Source organism: Caretta caretta, chromosome 4 (genome assembly GCF_965140235.1).
Source record: "Caretta caretta isolate rCarCar2 chromosome 4, rCarCar1.hap1, whole genome shotgun sequence".
Taxonomy (NCBI): Eukaryota; Metazoa; Chordata; order Testudines; family Cheloniidae; genus Caretta; species Caretta caretta.
Genome location: NC_134209.1, coordinates 246,137 through 264,006, shown reverse-complemented (window position 1 = coordinate 264,006; position 17,870 = coordinate 246,137). Strand labels below are relative to the sequence as shown.

The 17,870-nt window shown below is 50.3% G+C and overlaps 1 protein-coding gene across 3 annotated transcripts in view; it reads right to left on the bottom strand.

The window, feature by feature from the left end:
• Positions 1-17,870, bottom strand: part of LOC125629607 (butyrophilin subfamily 3 member A3-like) — a 40,483-nt gene that overhangs the window by 16,318 nt on the left and 6,295 nt on the right. Inside the window, exons 2-6 of one of the 3 annotated variants that reach the window (XM_075127379.1) lie at positions 16,352-16,509; positions 6,040-6,387; positions 5,102-5,383; positions 3,336-3,452; positions 2,209-2,241 (exon numbers count right to left, since the gene is read on the bottom strand). In XM_075127379.1, the coding sequence (XP_074983480.1) occupies positions 2,209-2,241; positions 3,336-3,452; positions 5,102-5,383; positions 6,040-6,387; positions 16,352-16,451 (880 nt within the window). In that variant the 5' untranslated portion in view covers positions 16,452-16,509. Of the gene's footprint in view, positions 1-2,208; positions 2,242-3,335; positions 3,453-5,101; positions 5,384-6,039; positions 6,388-7,239; positions 9,145-16,351; positions 16,510-17,870 lie in introns of those variants that run through there. The other 2 variants (XM_075127380.1, XM_075127381.1) reach the window with 2 other exon arrangements.

Sequence of the window (17,870 nt, the reverse complement as noted above, 5' to 3'; positions counted from 1 at the left end):
TGTTTCTCCGCAGTGAGGCTGCCAGCAAGAGGCAGCACCAGAACAGAAGCTGCCTTTTCTCTCTTTGCTACTCTCCTTTCTCTCTGTTGGAAAGAGGAGCCGGCATCAAAGGAAAGGAGCATCACACGCTGGACAGAGGCAAAGGTGGGACAACTGGGGTGTCTCTTGACTCTGCAGCAAGGGACAGGAGGAACAGACTCCCTCCCGGGGTCACACAGCATGTTGTCGAAAAACTTCTTTATTGTGAATGATGATTTACAGTTTAATGTATTCCTAAGTGAGTATTTGATGTTACTTTCTATTTGATCATTATTCCATACTTTCTATTATGGCTCCATGTCTAGTTGGCAGCCGGTATCAAGCGGAGTGCCCCAAGGGTCGGTCCTCGGGCCGTTTTTGTTCAATATCTTCATTAATGATCTGGAGGATGGTGTGGATTGCACCCTCAGCAAGTTTGCAGATGACACTAAACTGGGAGGAGTGGTAGATATGCTGGAGGGTAGGGATAGGATACAGAGGGCCCTAGACAAATTAGAGGATTGGGTCAAAAGAAATCTGACGAAGTTCAACAAGGACAAATGCAGAGTCTTGCACTTAGGACGGAAGAATCCAATGCACCGCTACAGACTAGGGACCGAGCGGCTAGGCAGCAGTTGTGCAGAAAAGGACCTAGGGGTGACAGTGGACAAGAAGCTGGATCTGAGTCAATAGTGTGCCCTTGTTGCCAAGAAGGCCAATGGCATTTTGGGATGTATAAGTAGGGGCACTGCCAGCAGATCGAGGGATGTGATCATTCCCCTCTATTCAACATTGGTGAGGCCTCATCTGGAGTACTGTGTCCAGTTTTGGGCCCCACACTATAAGAAGGATGTGGAAAAATTGGAAAGAGTCCAGCGGAGGGCAAAAAAAAATGATTAGGGGTCTGGAGCACATGACTTATGAGGAGAGGCTGAGGGAACTGGTATTGTTTAGTTTGCGGAAGAGAAGACTGAGGGGGGATTTGATAGCTGCTTTCAACTACCTGAAAGGGGTTCCAAAGAGGATGGATCTAGACTGTTCTCAGTGATAGCAGATGACAGAACAAGGAGTAATGGTCTCAAATTGCAGTGGGGGAGGTTTAGGTTGGATATTAGGAAAAACTTTTTCACTAGGAGGGTGGTGAAACACTGGAATGCGTTACCTAGGGAGGTGGTGGAATCTCCTTCCTTAGAAGTTTTTAAGGTCAGGCTTGACAAAGCCCTGGCTGGGATGATTTAGTTGGGGATTGGTCCTGCTTTGGTTTTCCTTTATTAAGTTTAAAATGTAAGTATAACATCATGGTGATAGTTTGCCTCCGCCTCTCCTCAGGGTAGGCATAGCCTAGCCAAGACATGGGTCATTGCACAGTTCAAGCCTGTCTCTACTAACTTCTTCTCTTTTCTCAAAAAAGGACACTTATTCCCATCTTTAACACCATCTAAGAGACTGTCAGCTACGGTGGGGGTCCGGGGAAGGTTCCTTCTAAAGTCTTTCACTAAAGGCAAAGGGAACAGGGGATGTCATTAACACAAAAGTCTTATGTAATTCTTTATATTTCAAATGCTTTACCTGTTTTTCTTTCTTTTCTGTATTTTTAATGAAAGGTTAAAAGATTTTTAATGGTGTGCTTGCCATGGTACAAAGCAGGTTGAGGTCCCTGGGTACCAAACCCCAAAGGGGTTTAACTCTGTTTCATGTTGGACAGTGACATGGTTGTGTTGTCATCTTTAACTGTTTATTCCATCTAAATTACTACAACAGGGTTGGGGTTCTGGATTCCAGGCAATTACGTAGTGTTACGTTAAAAGCATACATGCACTCGCTGGAAGCATCCATCTAACGTCTCTGTGTATGTGCTGGGAGTGTAACAGTCATCAGCAGGAACTCAGGCACGGAAGTTCCCAGTTCAGTCCCCAGTGTGTTGGCCAAAAGGGCAGTTATCACATTCATGTGGGCTTACCGAGTGTCCGTATTGATTGGGACGGAGAAAGTAGATAATCTACTTGTGCGTGGGTCACAGGCTCCCCCTGTCCCATTCCACAGAGGACAGGAGCTGTTACAGGCCCAGCTAGAGAGCCTGGCTCTGTGAATTGGCTCACAGGGGGGCCTGTAACACACACTCACTCCACAAGCCTGGTTTTTAATGTATCATTATTAATAACAGTAGGAGTAGTAATAATCGAGACTCACGTATCTCTTTCTTCAGTTCAGCTTGCTGAGCATCTAGAGGGGGAGAAGGTGACATGTAAGATGGCAGGTGTCACGTTTACAGTGATATCACTCCTGTTAATGAATGTCACTGGGCTGTAATTACTAAGGCCCGGAGCACAGATAGCATTTGTAGCTATGGTGGTTAGGGGGCTGATGTTTTACCCAAATAGTTATAGTGGTACAACCCCCTAGTGTGGATGCACTTACGCTGGGACAAAGGTGCCTCCTAGCATTATAGATTCTCCCCTTCCTCTACTGGGCCTTCATCCCGATATAGCTGCGTCCACCCCAGCAACCTGTGCTGCTTTCCATATCCTGGTAGGGTCCCAGCGACACACTGCTTGGATGTAGACCAGGACTAAGATAAAAGGGCTGGATGGTGCCAATGCCCTTTGGGTCTAACCAGCCTCACCAAGCACCAGGGAGCCCCCTAAATCTTGCTGGATCTGGGAGGGACCTTGATGAATAGCTCCTGCTCCTCGTTGCCTGCAAACAGGCCTGTTCAATACACAGAAGCTAGCAGGTAGTTTGGACAGTGGATGGGGTGCTGAGCTGGGTCTCAGGAGAGTTGGGCTCTATTCCCAGCTCTGCCGCTGACTTGCAGGGTATCCTTGGGCAAGTCCTTTCCCTGTTTGTGCTCAGTTCACCCCCCTGCCTTCATGTGCCTGCCCTAATTAGATCATAAATTCACTGGGGCCAGGACTGTCTCCCAGTAGGTGTGTTTGGTGCTCACAGATGCTAGTGTGATACAAGTGACAATACAGATCCATGGCCAATTTTCCGGGTCTCATTCCTGCTTCAAACTGAGTGATTCTGACACCCCACCCACTGAACACCTAGGGTCAGGTACATTCTATTCTACGATGAAACCCAAAGGGGTGACTCTATATCTGGCACTTCTCAGTTCACACACAGAGTCGTGGCTCATCCAGGATCCCCACCTCCAGGTGAGGTTCAGCTCCTCTCCTCCATTGCTCGTTTCCTCTCCCTCTGACTTCACTCAAACCTCTCTTCATGGCACGGGCCCGAAGCCCCCTGACAACTGTCTCTGAATTCAGGAGACCCTCTCTCCATCCCACAGCATTCCTTCCCCTCTGTCACCCTACCTTTTGCTCTGTGCTGTTTCCAGAAGCAATAACTGGCCAAGAGGATGAGAAAAACCACACCAGCTAGGGTCACTGACAGAGCCACCTGGTAGGGAGAGGTCCTTGGAAGGAACACATCTGCAAGGCAAAGTTGCATTGATTTGAATGCAGACAGAATCGATGTGGCAGCAGCAGGAGTGAGGGGAGCCTGCAGCATCCTGGAGTGGCCTGGGAGGATCTCACAGGCATATTTGGTCTGGCTTTTGAGAGATGAGAAGTGGCTCCTCCCATGAGGCTGATGGGAGCCCAAGCTTTAGCCTGGTCACTGAACTTGGCTAGGCCCTGACTACATTGCAGATAGGCCGTCTGTTGTTTGTTCTGCTGGGGCCGAGCACTCTGGCTGTGCTGGGCTCTGACCTGCTCATGTCTGGCCTCAGGGGTGGACCACCTGGGAGACTGCCCAGGTCACTGTCAAAGGAGCTCACTGCCAGCCGGCACGGGTGAGGGGGCACCCAGATTTCTCCTGCATCCTCCTGGTGGAGGAACGTGGTGGGGGAGCCACGATGCACAGATACTGCTTGTCCCCCCTACGTTCTTCTGAGCCCCCGTAGGGGGCTGTGTGGGAGGGGGCAGAACAAGGAGCAATGCCAGGGATCCCTGCATCCAGGTCACTTTCCCCATCTGGGCTGTGCCATGAGGCATCAGGAGCTGCTGCTCTCTGCCCTCCCCCTACCCAGCCCAGGGGAGGAAAGTGATCTGACTGCACGGAGTCATGATGTTGCTCCTCGATCCCCCTTCACAGCCCCGTAGGGGGCACGGAGGAGGAGCAGCGTTGGAGGGGGGACGGAGCATCAATGCCAGCTGCCCCTTCCATCCAGGTCACTTTCCCCACCTGGGTGCAGGATGGGAGTGCAGGGGCTAAGAAAGAAGGGGTGCAAAAGGGGGCTGAGGAGAAGGGGGTGCAGGGGTTGGAGCACAAGAGTGTTGCTGAGGTTAGGGGTGAAGGGGGTACAGTGCAGGGGATGGGGCACAGGATGGGAGTGCAGGGCTTAGCTGCGAAGGGGGTGCAGAAAGGTTATGGGGAACATGGGGAGTAGGAGAGGAGATGGGAGTGCAGAAGGTGGTTGGGGACAAGGGGCACAAGAGAGTTAGGGGAGAAGGTGGCACAGTGCAGAGGTTGGGGGGGCAGGAGGGGAGTACAGGGGCTAGGAAAGAAGGGGTGCAGAAGGGAGTTGGGCAGAAGGGCTGCAGGGGTTAGGGGCACAGGATGGGGTTCAGAGGTTGGGGAAAGGGCGAAGGGCAGGGATTGAGGCACAGGATGGGAGTGCAGAAGTTAGAAGAGAAGGGAGTGCAGAAGGGTTTAGGGGAGAAGGGGCACAGAGGGCAGGGGAGAACGGGGAGCAGAAGGGGTTAGGGGAGAAGGGGTTTTTCATTATTAATTTTGTTGTGTATTTTACAAATAGTTTCACACATATGTCTTAGATTAGAAGCGTGAAATCCCACTCCGTTCTATCCGTGAGTCCCACCTCTCAGCTTCTCTGCACTAGCACAAGAGGGACCCATCTCCCCCTCTGTCTGCCTGGTTCTCTCCTTCCCTCACTCTATTCTTGGGAAGAGGCAGTGGGACCCTGGGGCTGTGGGGAGCCGGTGGAGCCCGTGGAGGCCAGGGGCAATGGGAGGGCACCCACAGGGGTCGGGGCAATAAGGGGACACTGCATCCATAGGGGCCAGGGTGCCAAAATACAAAGTCACCCAGGGTGCCATTTTCCCGAAGGCCGGCCCTGGACCTGCTATGTGCATCGTTGCTGTTTTCTCTTGGCCGAGACGGGGGTTGAGGACAGAGCAGGACAGGTTCTGGTTCGAAGCGTCTGTTATAACAGCAGCAATGTGAGTATCAAACAGCCCGTCAGCCTGCTGGGATATTTTCTCCATCACTGGTGCTAGTCGCTGCCCACTGAGGTCTCTCCAAAGCACTCTGGGCTCCGGATACCATCCAGCCGATTCACACACCACGTGGATCCCTCCATCCTGATAGCCATCGACAGAAAGGTGAGGGGTGGAGCCCAGACCTGGAGGGGAATGGAGTGAACCTGTGTCACTTCTACACCCTGGGGCCGTCACCACCAGAGAACTGAACTGGTGCAGACTGGCGTGGTGGGACTGCGGCAGTGTGAGCCCCAGCGGTGTAGCATTGTCCTCACTCGCCATGATGTTACACATACAGATCTACCACATGATGGGTAGATCACACACAAAGCTCCAGTCACCCCCTGTGGCTGCACGGACCCCAGGGTGTCTATCTCACAGTTCATAGACACACCGCGCTACCTAGAGGTCTTCTATCAGATCCTGGAAGCAGAGGCTTCTAGGAGATTTCCACAAACTTTCTCAGGGCCCAAGGAAATTGTGGGAGAAGGGGTCAGACTCCGTGGGATAAGAGCCGCATCTGAGGCATGTCCCCAGAGTGGAGGTTGGGGAAACAGGTGGGGCCTGACCCTTGCTCAGACAGATGCCCCAGCAGCTTAGGGGTGGAGGTGCTGGACGTGGAGTTGGTTACTCCAGGGGGTGTGAGGAGTCATCAGGTGGGTGCATCAATCCCATTAACAGCCACCCCCATTCCCTAGCTCTCCGGTGCTTTTCCTGTGAGAGGTGACTAGTCTGAACAGACCAGAACTGTGGGGGTGGGGGTGGGGGTGAGACACACAACTGGCTGGTGCTCACTGACCAGCCACCTGTAGTTCCAACACAGCTTCTTCGTAAAAGGTGGGTGACTGGAAGAGGCAGCCATATGTCCCGTCATCAGAGGGGGTGATGCTGCGTATCCTCAAGGAGACAGTCCCATTAGCAATACCGTCCTTCAGAAGCTTCGTCCTGCTTTGATACGGTGCGATCTGCTGGCCAACCTGATCTCTCCCATCCCGATAGAGATGGACAACTGCAGAGATCGTGGATCGGAACCAGCGCACCTCCATGCTCTCAGCGCTCATCCTGGGGGAGAGGTGACAGGGTAACAGAGCGTCTTCTCCCACAAGGACCCTGATGGGGCGATCGGGTCCCATCACCTTGAAACTCTCTGTAGAAGGAACCAGGAGAAATTAAACTGTAGCTAAAGTGGAACTAGGAATATGTCATGGCAATGGAAATGGGAAATTCCTGTAATATTTTTATGAGCAATGTGTGTCTCCCCATCAGACTCTGTATTGTTATCCCTTGAATGCACAAGGGTTAAAATGCCTCTCCAGGCAGATGGAAGACATGAGGTGTCTGAAATATGTTGCCTCCTGGTTTCAGAACAGAATAATTAAAATGAACTGAATAGAACCTGCACCTGTGAATGCAGGATCCAATCTGGAAGAGTGTCAGGGTTCCTTCCCCACTCTGAACTCTGGGATACAGATGTGGGGACCCGCATGCAAGACCCCCTAAGCTTATTTTTACCAGCTTAGGTTAAAACTTTCCCAAGGCACAAATCCCACCTTCTCCTTGAACAGTACGCTGCCACCACCAAGTGATTTAGACAAAGAATCAGGGAAAGGACCACTTGGAGTTCCTGTTTCCCTAAAATATTCCCCCAAGCCCTTACACCCCCTTTCCTGGGGAGGCTTGAGAATAATATCCTCACCAATTGGTTACAAAGTGAACACAGACCCAAATCCCTGGATCTTTGGACACTGAAAAAAAATCAATCAGTTCTTAAAAGAAGAATTTTCTATAAAAAAAAGAATAGGTAAAAATCCCCTCTGTAAAATCCGGGTGGAAGATAACTTTACAGGGTAATAAAAGATGCACAAAACATAGAGGAACCCCCTCTAGCCTTAGTTTCAAAGTTACAACAAAACAGGGATAAACCTCCCTCCAGCAAAGGGAAAATTCACAAGTTGAGAAAACAAAGATAAACTAATACGCCTTGCCTGGCTGTACTTACAATTTCTGTAACACGAGAGACTGGTTCAGAAGGGTTTGGAAGACATGGATTGATGTCCAGTCCCGCTTAGTCCCAAAAGCGAACGAACACAGAAACAAAGAACCCAAAAACGAAACCTCTCTCCCCTCCCCCAGATTTGAAAGTATCTTTTGTCCCCATTGGTTCCTTTGGTCAGGTGCCAACCAGGTTATTTGAGCTTCTTAACCCCTTACAGGTAAGGAGGAATTTTAGGCTACCCTTATGGTTATGACACGCCCCCCAAATCACAGACGGTGTCGGACAGCCTGTACCACACTGGCTGTGATTTTTTCCAGGAGCTCTAGGAGAAAACAGAGTTAATAAGACACATGCACCTCTAGACATACTACAGATTATATAAAAACTAACAATATGTCCCACATTTCAAGAACGATTTAATCAGTTGATTCTGGGAAACTTTGAGGGGAGAGTGCATCAGCCACTTTGTTAGAAGCTCCTGAAATGTGTTGGATGTCGAAATCAAAATCTTGGAGAGCTAAACTCCACCGAAGAAGTTTTTTGTTATTGTCCTTGATGGTATGAAGCCACTTCAGCACAGCATGGTGGGTTTGCAGGTGGAAACGCCGTCCCCAAACATATGGGCGTAGCTTTTCCAGAGCGTAGACAATGGCGTAACATTCCTTTTCACTGACTGACCAGTTGCTTTCCCTCTCAGACAGTTTTTTGCTGAGAAACACTACAGGGTGGAATTCTTGATCCGATCCTTCCTGCACTAAAACGGCTTCCACACCGCGCTCGGACGCATCTGTGGTTACTAGGAACAGTTTGTCAAAGTTTGGGGCCCTTAGTACAGGGTCAGACATGAGTGTCGCTTTAAGCTGGTTAAAAGCCTTCTGACACTCTTCGGTCCACTGAACGGCATTTGGCTGTTTCTTTTTGGTTAGGTCTGTCAGTGGAGCGGCGATTTGGCTGTAATTGTGGTACAAATAGCCTGTAATATCTTGGCCAAGCCTAAGAAGGATTGAACCTGTTTCTTTGACTTTGGGACAGGCCACTTTTGGATAGCATCCACTTTGGCCTGTAGGGGGCTGATAGTTCCTTGGCCCACCTGGTGTCCAAGGTAAGTCACTCTGTTTAGGCCTATTTGACACTTCTTAGCCTTAACAGTTAGTCCTGCCTCCCTTATGCTCTCAAAGACTTTTTGCAGATTCTCCAGGTGTTCTGCCCAAGAATCAGAAAAAATGGCTACATCGTCAAGGCAGGCGACTGCATATTCTCCTAATCGCGCTAGGAGGCCATCTACAAGTCTTTGGAAGGTGGTGGGTGCATTCTGCAGCCCGAAAGGAAGTACATTAAATTCATACAGCCCGACGTGTGTGGTGAAGGGTGACCTTTCCTTGGCAGATTCATCTAGCGGTACCTGCCAGTACCCCTTGGTTAAGTCCAAGGTAGAGATGAACTGGGCCCGTCCCAGTTTCTCTAATAGTTCATCTGTGTGTGGCATTGGATAGTTGTCTGGGCGAGTTACAGTATTTAGCTTATGGTAGTCCACGCAAAAACGTATTTCCCCATCTGGTTTGGGAACTAGAACCACTGGAGATGCCCATGCACTGCGGTAGGGGCGGATTACACACATCCGTAACATATCCTGGATCTCCCGTTCTATAGCAGTTTTAGCTTGAGGAGACACCCAGTAAGGTTGAGCTCTAATTGGGCGAGCATTACTTGTGTCAATGGAGTGGTATGCCCGTTCAGTCAGTCCTGGGGTGGCTGAGAACGTTGGCGCATAGCTAGTGCACAGCTCCTGGATCTGCTGTCGCTGCATACGCCCAAGGGTCATGGAGAGATTCACCTCTTCCACACCACCAGCACTTTTCCCTTCATAGTAGACACCTTCAGGCCACTCAGCGTCGTCTCCTCCCTGGGCTGTAAACTGACAAACCTTTAATTCTCTGGAATAAAAAGGCTGTAGAGAATTAACACGGTACACCTTAGGCTTTCTGTTTGAGGTGGGGGATGCTATGAGATAGTTAACAGCTCCCAGGTGCTCCTGAACCGTGAATGGCCCTTCCCACGATGCTTCCATTTTATGGGCCTGGAGCCCCTTCAAGACCATGTGGACCAAGTGGTCCCCTACTTTGAAGGAATGCTCTCTGGCATGTTTATCATACCACGCTTTTTGCTCTTCCTGAGCATCACTGAAGTTTTCTCTAGCAAGGGCTAAAGAGTTTCGGAGGGTGTTTTGTAGGTTGGTTACAAAGTCCAGAATGTTAGTTCCTGGAGAAGGTGTAAATCCCTCCCATTGCTGCTTCACCAACTGTAATGGCCCCTTAACCCCACGGCCATACACAAGTTCAAATGGTGAAAACCCTAAACTGGGATGTGGTACAGCCCTCTAGGCGAAGAGCAACTGCTGCAACACTAGGTCCCAATCGTTGGAGTGCTCATTTACAAATTTACGTATCATGGCCCCCAACGTTCCATTAAACTTCTCCACCAGGCCATTTGTTTGATGGTGGTAAGGAGTGGCAACCAAGTGGTTCACCCCATGAGCTTCCCACAAGCTTTTCATGGTCCCTGCCAGGAAATTAGTTCCCGAATCCATAAGGATGTCGGAGGGCCAACCTACCCTGGCAAAAATGTCTGCTAGTGCCTGGCACACACTTTTAGCCCTGGTGTTGCTTAGAGCTACTGCTTCTGGCCATCGGGTGGCAAAATTCATGAAAGTCAGTGTGTACTGCTTTCCTCTGTATGTCTTTTTCAGAAAAGGACCCAGAATATCCACAGCTACTCGCTGAAATGGAACCTCAATGATGGGGAGTGGCTGGAGAGGGGCTTTGACCTGGTCTTGGGGTTTTCCCACTCTTTGGCATACTTCACAAGACCGGACATAGGTAGAAACATCCTTGCCCATTCCCTCCCAGTGGAATGACCCCCCAAACAGTCTTTGGTCCTGTTCACCCCAGCATGGCCACTAGGATGATTGTGGGCTAAGCTCAGGAGCTTTACCCGGTACTTAGTTGGAACTATCAACTGTCTGAGGATTCCAGTCTTCTTGGTGCCCACCAGAAAGAGTTTCCTTGTATAAAAGTCCTTTTTCTACAACAAACCAGGATCGGTTAGAAGAGCTGAGAGGCGGTGGGTTGCTCCGTGCCGCTGTCCAAGCTCTCTGGAGGCTTTCATCTGCTTCCTGTTCAGCCTGAATCTGTTCTCTTCATGCTGGAGACATCCATTCCTCATTCGATTGTGGACCTGGGCTTGATCCCTCTGGAAGCGATGTAGGGGATGGGGCTGTTTCCGTTGGCTGTGGACCACACTCCGCTGGGACACTATGTTGGGGTTCAGGCTCTGGCTGAGCCTCTTGCGTCGGTTTAGTTGCTGCTGCCGGTTCAGGTTCGGTGGTGCCCTCTGGTGTCGGTTGATTCGCCAGTTCCGGTTCTGGGACTGGATCCATTACGGCTGTTGCAGTTCTTGGCAGGGAGTCCGGTTCCACCACCACCATTGGGGTCTCTGGTAACACAGACGGGACTCTGGTGGAGCGCTCAGGAACAGGGATAGGTGTGGAAGCTTGTTTGGCCTGGCTGCGGGTGACCAGTCCCACTCTCTTGGCTAGCTTCACATGGTTGGCCAAGTCTTCCCCCAGTAGTATGGGAATGGGATAATCATCATAGACTGCAAAAGTCCACGTAACTGACCAGCCCTTGGCACGTAGCTAGTGCACAGCGACTTGATCTGCTGTCACTGCATACACCCAAGGGTCATGGAGAGGTTCACCTCTTCCACACCACCAGCACTTTTCCCTTCGTAGTAGACACCTTCAGGCCACTCAGCATCGTCTCCTCTCTGGGCTGTAAACTGGCAAACCTTTAATTCTCTGGATCGATTAGAAGAGCTGAGAGGCAGTGGGTTGCTCCGTGCCGCCGTCCAAGCTCTCTGGAGGCTTTCATCTGCTTCCTGTTCGGTCTGGAACTGTTCCCTTGATGCTGGAGACATCAGTTCCTCATTGGATTGTGGACCTATGCTTGGTCCCTCTGGAAGCGATGTAGGGGATGGGGCTGTTTCCGTTGACTGTGAACCGCTCTCCGCTGGGACACTATGTTGGGGTTCTGGCTCCGACTGCGCCTCTTGTGTAGGGTTATGGGCTGCTGCCGGTTCAGGTTCGGTGGGGTCCTCTGGTGTTGAGGTTGCAAGTACTGGATTCAGTGCTGGCAATGGGTCTGGGGCTGGTTGTTCCGCTGGTTCCGGTTCTGGGACTGGTTCCGTCTGGGTCTCTGGGATTGGATCCACTACTTCTGTTACAGACATTGGCCTGGGGTCCGGGTCCATCACCTCTGACCGGGTCCTGATAGAAGTTTCCAGAACAGAGCTAGGCATCACGGCTCGTTTAGCCTGGCTGCGGGTGACCATTCCCACCCTTTTGGCCCGCTTCACATGATTGGCCAAGTCTTCTCCCTACAGCATGGGGATGGGATAATCATCATAGACTGCAAAAGTCCACGTTCCTGACCAGCCCTGGTACTGGACAGGCAACTTGGCTGTAGGCAAATTGAAAGAGTTGGACTTGAAGGGTTGAATCATCACTTGGATCTCTGGGTTGATTAAATTGGGGTCCACTAAGCAAGCATGGATAGCTGACACTTGTGCTCCGGTGTCCCTCCACGCGGTGACCTTCTTCCCGCCCACACTCACAGTTTTCCTCCGCTCCAAAGGTATCTGGGAGGTAACTGGGCCTGCGGATCTCTGGTGTGATTCCGGTGCAATGAACTGTAATCTGTTGGGGTTCTTGGGGCAGTTGGCCTTTACATGCCCCAGCTCGTTACATTTAAAACATCGTCCAGCTGACGGGTCACTGGGGCGAGGAGGGTTGCTGGAGAACGGGGTGGTGGGACGATAAGGTGTCTGGAGGGTTCTTTGGGAGGTAGGTGGGGCCTTGGGCGGCCCCCGGTAATAGGGTGTGGTCTGGGGTTGTCCCTTCTGGTCTCCGCTCCAACTGCGACCAGTTTTCTTCTTCTCTGCCACCTCCACCCATCTGGCTCCAATCTCTCCTGCCTCGATTAGTTTTGGGCTTCCCATCTAGGATGTATCTTTCTATTTCCTCAGGAACACCCTCTAAGAATTGTTCCATTTGCATTAGGAAGGGCAAATTTACTGGAGATTCAACACTTGCTCCTGATATCCAGGCATCCCAATGTTTCACAATGTGGTAGGCATGTCGGGTAAATGACACGTCTGGTTTCCATCTTAGGGCTCTGAACTTCCAACGAGAATGCTCGGGTGTTATCCCCATTCTGACTCTCGCCTTGGATTTAAACAGTTCATACTTGTTCATGTGTTCTTTAGGCATTTCAGCTGCCACCTCAGCTAAGGGTCCACTGAGCTGCGGCCTCAGCTCTACCATGTATTGGTCGGTAGAGATACTGTACCCAAGGCAGGCCCTTTCGAAGTTTTCTAAGAAGGCCTCAGTATCATCGCCTGCCTTGTAGGTGGGGAACTTTCTGGGATGGAAGTTGTACCTGGAGAAGGATTGCTAGGGTTTGTTGGTATATTCTGCTGAGCTTTTATCTTCTCCATCTCCTCCACTTGCTTCCTCTCTTTTTCCTTCTCCTTCAGTTCTTTGTCCCTTGCCTCCATTTCTTTGTCCCTTGCTTCCATAGCTCTCCTGTGAGCAGCCACTTGGTGTTGTTCTGTCTCTTTCGCTGCCTCCCTTTCTTTGTCCCTTGCCTCCATCTCCCTCCTGTGGGCAGCCTCCTGTACCTCCTTCTCCATCCGCATGAGTTCTATTTGTCTTTCATGTTCCTTTTTTTTTTCAGCACCCTCAAATCTGACTAATTCCAGCTCTCGTTGAGCCATGGAGTCTGTCATCCTAACCTCTCTGTTTTTAACTAACTTTACACCCGAGGTTTAGAAATAAAACAAACAAAACTTAGCTTGTAAAATTTTGCTGTGCTGGAATAGGATACCTATTCTCTGATAGTGATTGTCAGCCTACAGAAAAAGACAATTCCCTTTGTCTCTGCTCTGGCCCCAAGCCAAAGCAAAAAACCTCCACTACTTGGAAACCTCCTTTCCAGCACCCCCAAAGGCAAACAATTTCCTTTTCAAATCTGTGCTCCTTGTAAAAAAAAAATCAAAATCCTAAAAAAAAAAAAAAAAACCCTACCATTTTTGTCTCCAGGCAAATGGGTAGAACACCACCCTATTTACTTTTAGGGGGAAAAAAAACTCAGGTTTGTGAAGACTGTGAATTTCCCTGCAGGAAGTTAACTACTCTGCCTCCAGGCAAAGAAAACCTGCAACTCACAAAGGTAATTCCCTTTTGTCTCTGCTCTGGCCCCAAAGCAGAGAAAAAACTAGCTGCTTTCACAGTTGGACCTCCTTTCCAGCAGCCCCAAAGGAAAAGAAAATATTTCCTTTTTAAAATCTGTTTTTCTGGTTCAAAAAATCTCAAATTGATCTCAAAAGGATTTCAGGTTAATCCCACCACTCTGCCACCATGTCAAGGTTCCTTCCCCACTCTGAACTCTAGGGTACAGATGTGGGGACCTGCATGAAAACTTCTTAAGCTTACTTTTACCAGCTTAGGTTAAAACTTCCCCAAGGTACAAACTATTTTGCCCTTGGACTTCAACTGCCACCACCAAACTTTATCTGGGTTCCTGAGAAAACGTAGTTTGACGGGCCACCGTCTTTCCCCCCAAAATCCTCCCAACCCTTGCACCCCACTTCCTGGGGAAGGTTTGGTAAAAATCCTCACCAATTTGCATAGGTGACCACAGACACATACCCTTGGATCTTAGAACAATGAAAAAGCATTCAGTTTCCTTACAAGAAGACTTTTAATAGAAGTAAAAAAGAATCATCTCTGTAAAATCAGGATGGTAAATACCTTACAGGGTAATTAGATTCAAAACATAGAGAATCCCTCTAGGCAAAACCTTAAGTTACAAAAAAGACACACAGACAGGAATATTCATCCTATTCAGCACAGCTATTTTCTCAGCCATTTAAAGAAATCATAATCTAACACATACCTAGCTAGATTATTTACTAAGTTCTAAGACTCCATTCCTGTTCTGTCTCGAGCAAAAGCATCACACAGACAGACAGAGACCCTTTGTTTTTCTGCCTCCTCCCAGCTGTATTCCAGTTGAGTAATACACCCCATCCTGTAGTCGCTGGGCAGCGCTCACCATGAGAAGCAGGAGAGCTAGAGCCCAGAGGCCGGGCTCAGAGGCATTGAGGCCAGGTGGCCTATCCTCTTGGAAAATGTGACCCCTTGAGGGTCTGTCATGCTGAAGGGGTTCCTCCCAAGGGACTTTTTAAAGGCAGGGCGGAGCACAGACATAGTGACAGTCATACAAATGGAAGCAGTGTGATGCTGTGAGCCCTGAGAGGCTGGGGGACTGCGCGTGGGACTAGAAGCCACGAACACCTGCATCCTGTTCCCAGCTCTGCCACTGACTCTGCGTGGCCTTGGCCCGTCATATACAGATGGATTCTGGCCTTTTCACATTTCTCTGGCAGAGTAAAGGGGGTTGGGCAATTCCTGGGACAATGCCGCCCCCGCAGGAGTGGCTCAGGGCTGGCGTACTTGACCGTATCCTCAGAGCACCAAAGGGTGTCATATGGTGGGGCTGGAGCACTTGGCGTTCTGCCAATACCAGGGCTGCAGAGCAGCTAAGGAGGCTGCTGAAAGTTAGGGCAACCCTAAGGGTGCTCTAATTGACACTGGGGGCTTTTGCAGTCCCTGGAACAGCCCAGGATCCAGGAGATGCAAAGGTGGCTAGAAGCCAGGCTCTATCCTGGGCTGCACCTCCTGAGAGGCAGAATTTCATCTTTAGATTTGGCACAATATCGCCTTAAGGGCTAATTACATCTCCTAGGTGATCTTCTTACTGAGACCTTTACTACACTCTTAGGGAAACATTTTAAAATGCTCCTTCTCCTAGAAATCAACCCCTCTTTTCTCCTCATTTTTCCCCAGCTTCCTATAACGTATAAAGTATATATCATTATTGTGCTTTACATTCCACCTGCTTTCAGCCATGTCTCAGAGTTAGGCAAAACACTCACAGGGACTGTAACTGATCACTTTATCAAAATGACTGCTGGTCGAAATTTTTTCATCAAAACATTTTTTGACCAAATGTGGCTTTTTGAGCAAAATGAAAATTTGCAATTTCAGTCAAAAATTTCCCTTCTTGTTGAAAAACCATACATAAAAAATTTTGTCTGGAAAACTGAAAAATTTTCATTAAAAATACATTCTCAGTAAGTACTTTTGGTTTACTTCCCAGGTTTTGGACAAAACAAACAAACTAAAAACAATTGGTAGGAAATTTTGAAGAACAGTTTAAAAAAAATTCCCCACTAACAATAATTGGCATTTTCAAACCAGTTCTACTCAAACCTGATTTAGCCAAGTTTGCTCTTCTTTAATTTTTGCTGTTTAAAAATCATCTTTGTAACTTTACGTAAATTCTCCCAGAGTTTGGAAGAGTGTGATCAAAGCCCTGCTGTGCCTGGGAGCTACTCCTTGTTTTTCCACACTCCCCACCTAACCCCCACGCTCCCTCCAAGCCAGTCTGCCCTTTTCTTCTCAGCACCAGAGGTGAAACCCTCACCCCCCTGGTGCCAGTGGGAGGATTACTGCCAGGTGTCACCCAGCAGCTCCACGACCCAGCTCTCCCCCACGTGGTGAACACTCAGACGCATCTCCAGCTCCCGAAACTCTCCATTGCATTTCTGGTTGCTGGGCAGAGGTTTCTAGTTGCTAAGGGCAGGACCAGGCTAGGGGTAGTTTCTAGTTATTGGGGGCCATTCTACAGAACTGACTGTCCCTGCAAGCAGGACCCAGCTACATGTCACGTCCCACTGAACCAGAAATTAATCAGCCTCAGGGGGACATTTCTGGGCACAGCAGCCACATGCTGCCAGCGGGGACTTGCTGTGGGGCCTCTTGTAGGCCACAAGACACATTTATTGCCCAGCGCTCCCTGACTCCTCTGCCCACCAGCTGCCACCTTTGCTGCTCTGCTCATAACCCCTGAGTCCCCTCAGGCAGAGCTCAGGCTGGGGGCCCAGCTGGCTTCCGTGGGAGAGAGACAGGACCCTAAAGCCCCAGGAATCCTACCTGCGTCCAGCCGGTGAACGTGGAGAGAAATGAGGAAAAGGGTGAAGCCAAGCAGCGGCCGTGACCTCACGGAGCCAGGGGACGCTGAGGAATCCTCCATCGCCCTGGTGTCCAGACCACCACACAAGCCCTGGGTGAGCGAGTCAGTGAGTGGGACCCTGCAATCCAGGACATGAGAGTGGTAAACCGGCAGAGCTGGTGCAAGGACGCTGACTCCACTAGGCCCTGGAGTGCCAGAAGCCCACGTTCAGGCCGGCCCTTTCAGAGGTGCCCTGCCCAGCACCTGCAGCTGAGGCCAGATTCTCCAGAGGGCTCAGCGCGCCGGGTGCACAGAAAGTGCTGACTCGTGCTGACAGTCCGGCCCACACCCAGGCCAGCCCCAGCCCGGGCACAGGAATAAATCCACCCTTAAAGGAAAGATTTCTAGGCAAGTTCCAGAACTATTGGCCGAAAGCTCCTGGCCCCCGGCCTGCACGTGCCCTCAGCCCAAGGAACTCCGTGCTGGATTGAAACTGCAGCCCTGTGCTACAAAGAGGGCGGGGTGGGGGGGTCGTTCTTAAACCACACACAGGGCAGCCCCCTCTGTCACTCCGTATGGCAGGGGGCCCTGCTGCCACCCAGCTGCAGCTTATAGGGGGAGGAGGAGGTCTCCCATGCTCCATCCCTGCCCATCTGGGAAGGAGACTCCAGCCTGCCCAAAGGGGAGTCTTCACAGCCCTTGCCAGTCCAGCACACACTTATTGTGTGGGTTGTCTCTGATGCAGCCACTGAAAATGTGGGCGGGGGGCGGGGCCCAGGGAGTGCCATATAACTGGGGCCCTGGATTGTCACTCTCCAGCCCATAAGGGTGGCATCCCAGGGTGGGCCCAGCTGGAGTCAGTGCATGCTGGCTGTACAGAGGGCTGAGGACCTCAGGCAGCACCCTGAAGCAGGACTGTGATCCCACAGGACTCAGCAAAAGCCTCAGGCAGAGAAAGTCCCCTCTGGGGAATCAGGTTTCTGGCACCAGCAAGATCAAACAACCTAGCAGAGCCCTGGGGAATTATCTCTGTGTGAAGCTCAGTAATAGAACAGAGCACAGCTGCACCTCTCAAAGGATTACACACAGGGGCATCAGCAACATCAGTCAACGGGGGAAACTGAGTCACGGCTTCTGCAAAGAAAATTCATACCTCATTAATCTGTTAGAACTCTTTGAACGTGCCAAAAGGGATAGTCGATATAATTTACTTGGACTTTCAAAAGACCTTTGGCACAGTCCCTCTCAAGGGGCTACTAAAGATATCAAGTCATGGGTGAAAGGCAAAATATTGCCATGGATCAGAAACTGGCTTGGCAACAGAGGGAATAAATGGTTAGTTTTCATCATGGCCATAAGAACATAAGAGTGTCCATATTGGGTCAGACCAAAGGTCCATCCAGCCCAGTATCCTGTCTACCGACAGTGGCCAATGCCAGGTGCCCCAGAGGGAGTGAACCTAACAGGTAATGGTCTAGTGATCTCTCTCCTGCCATCCAG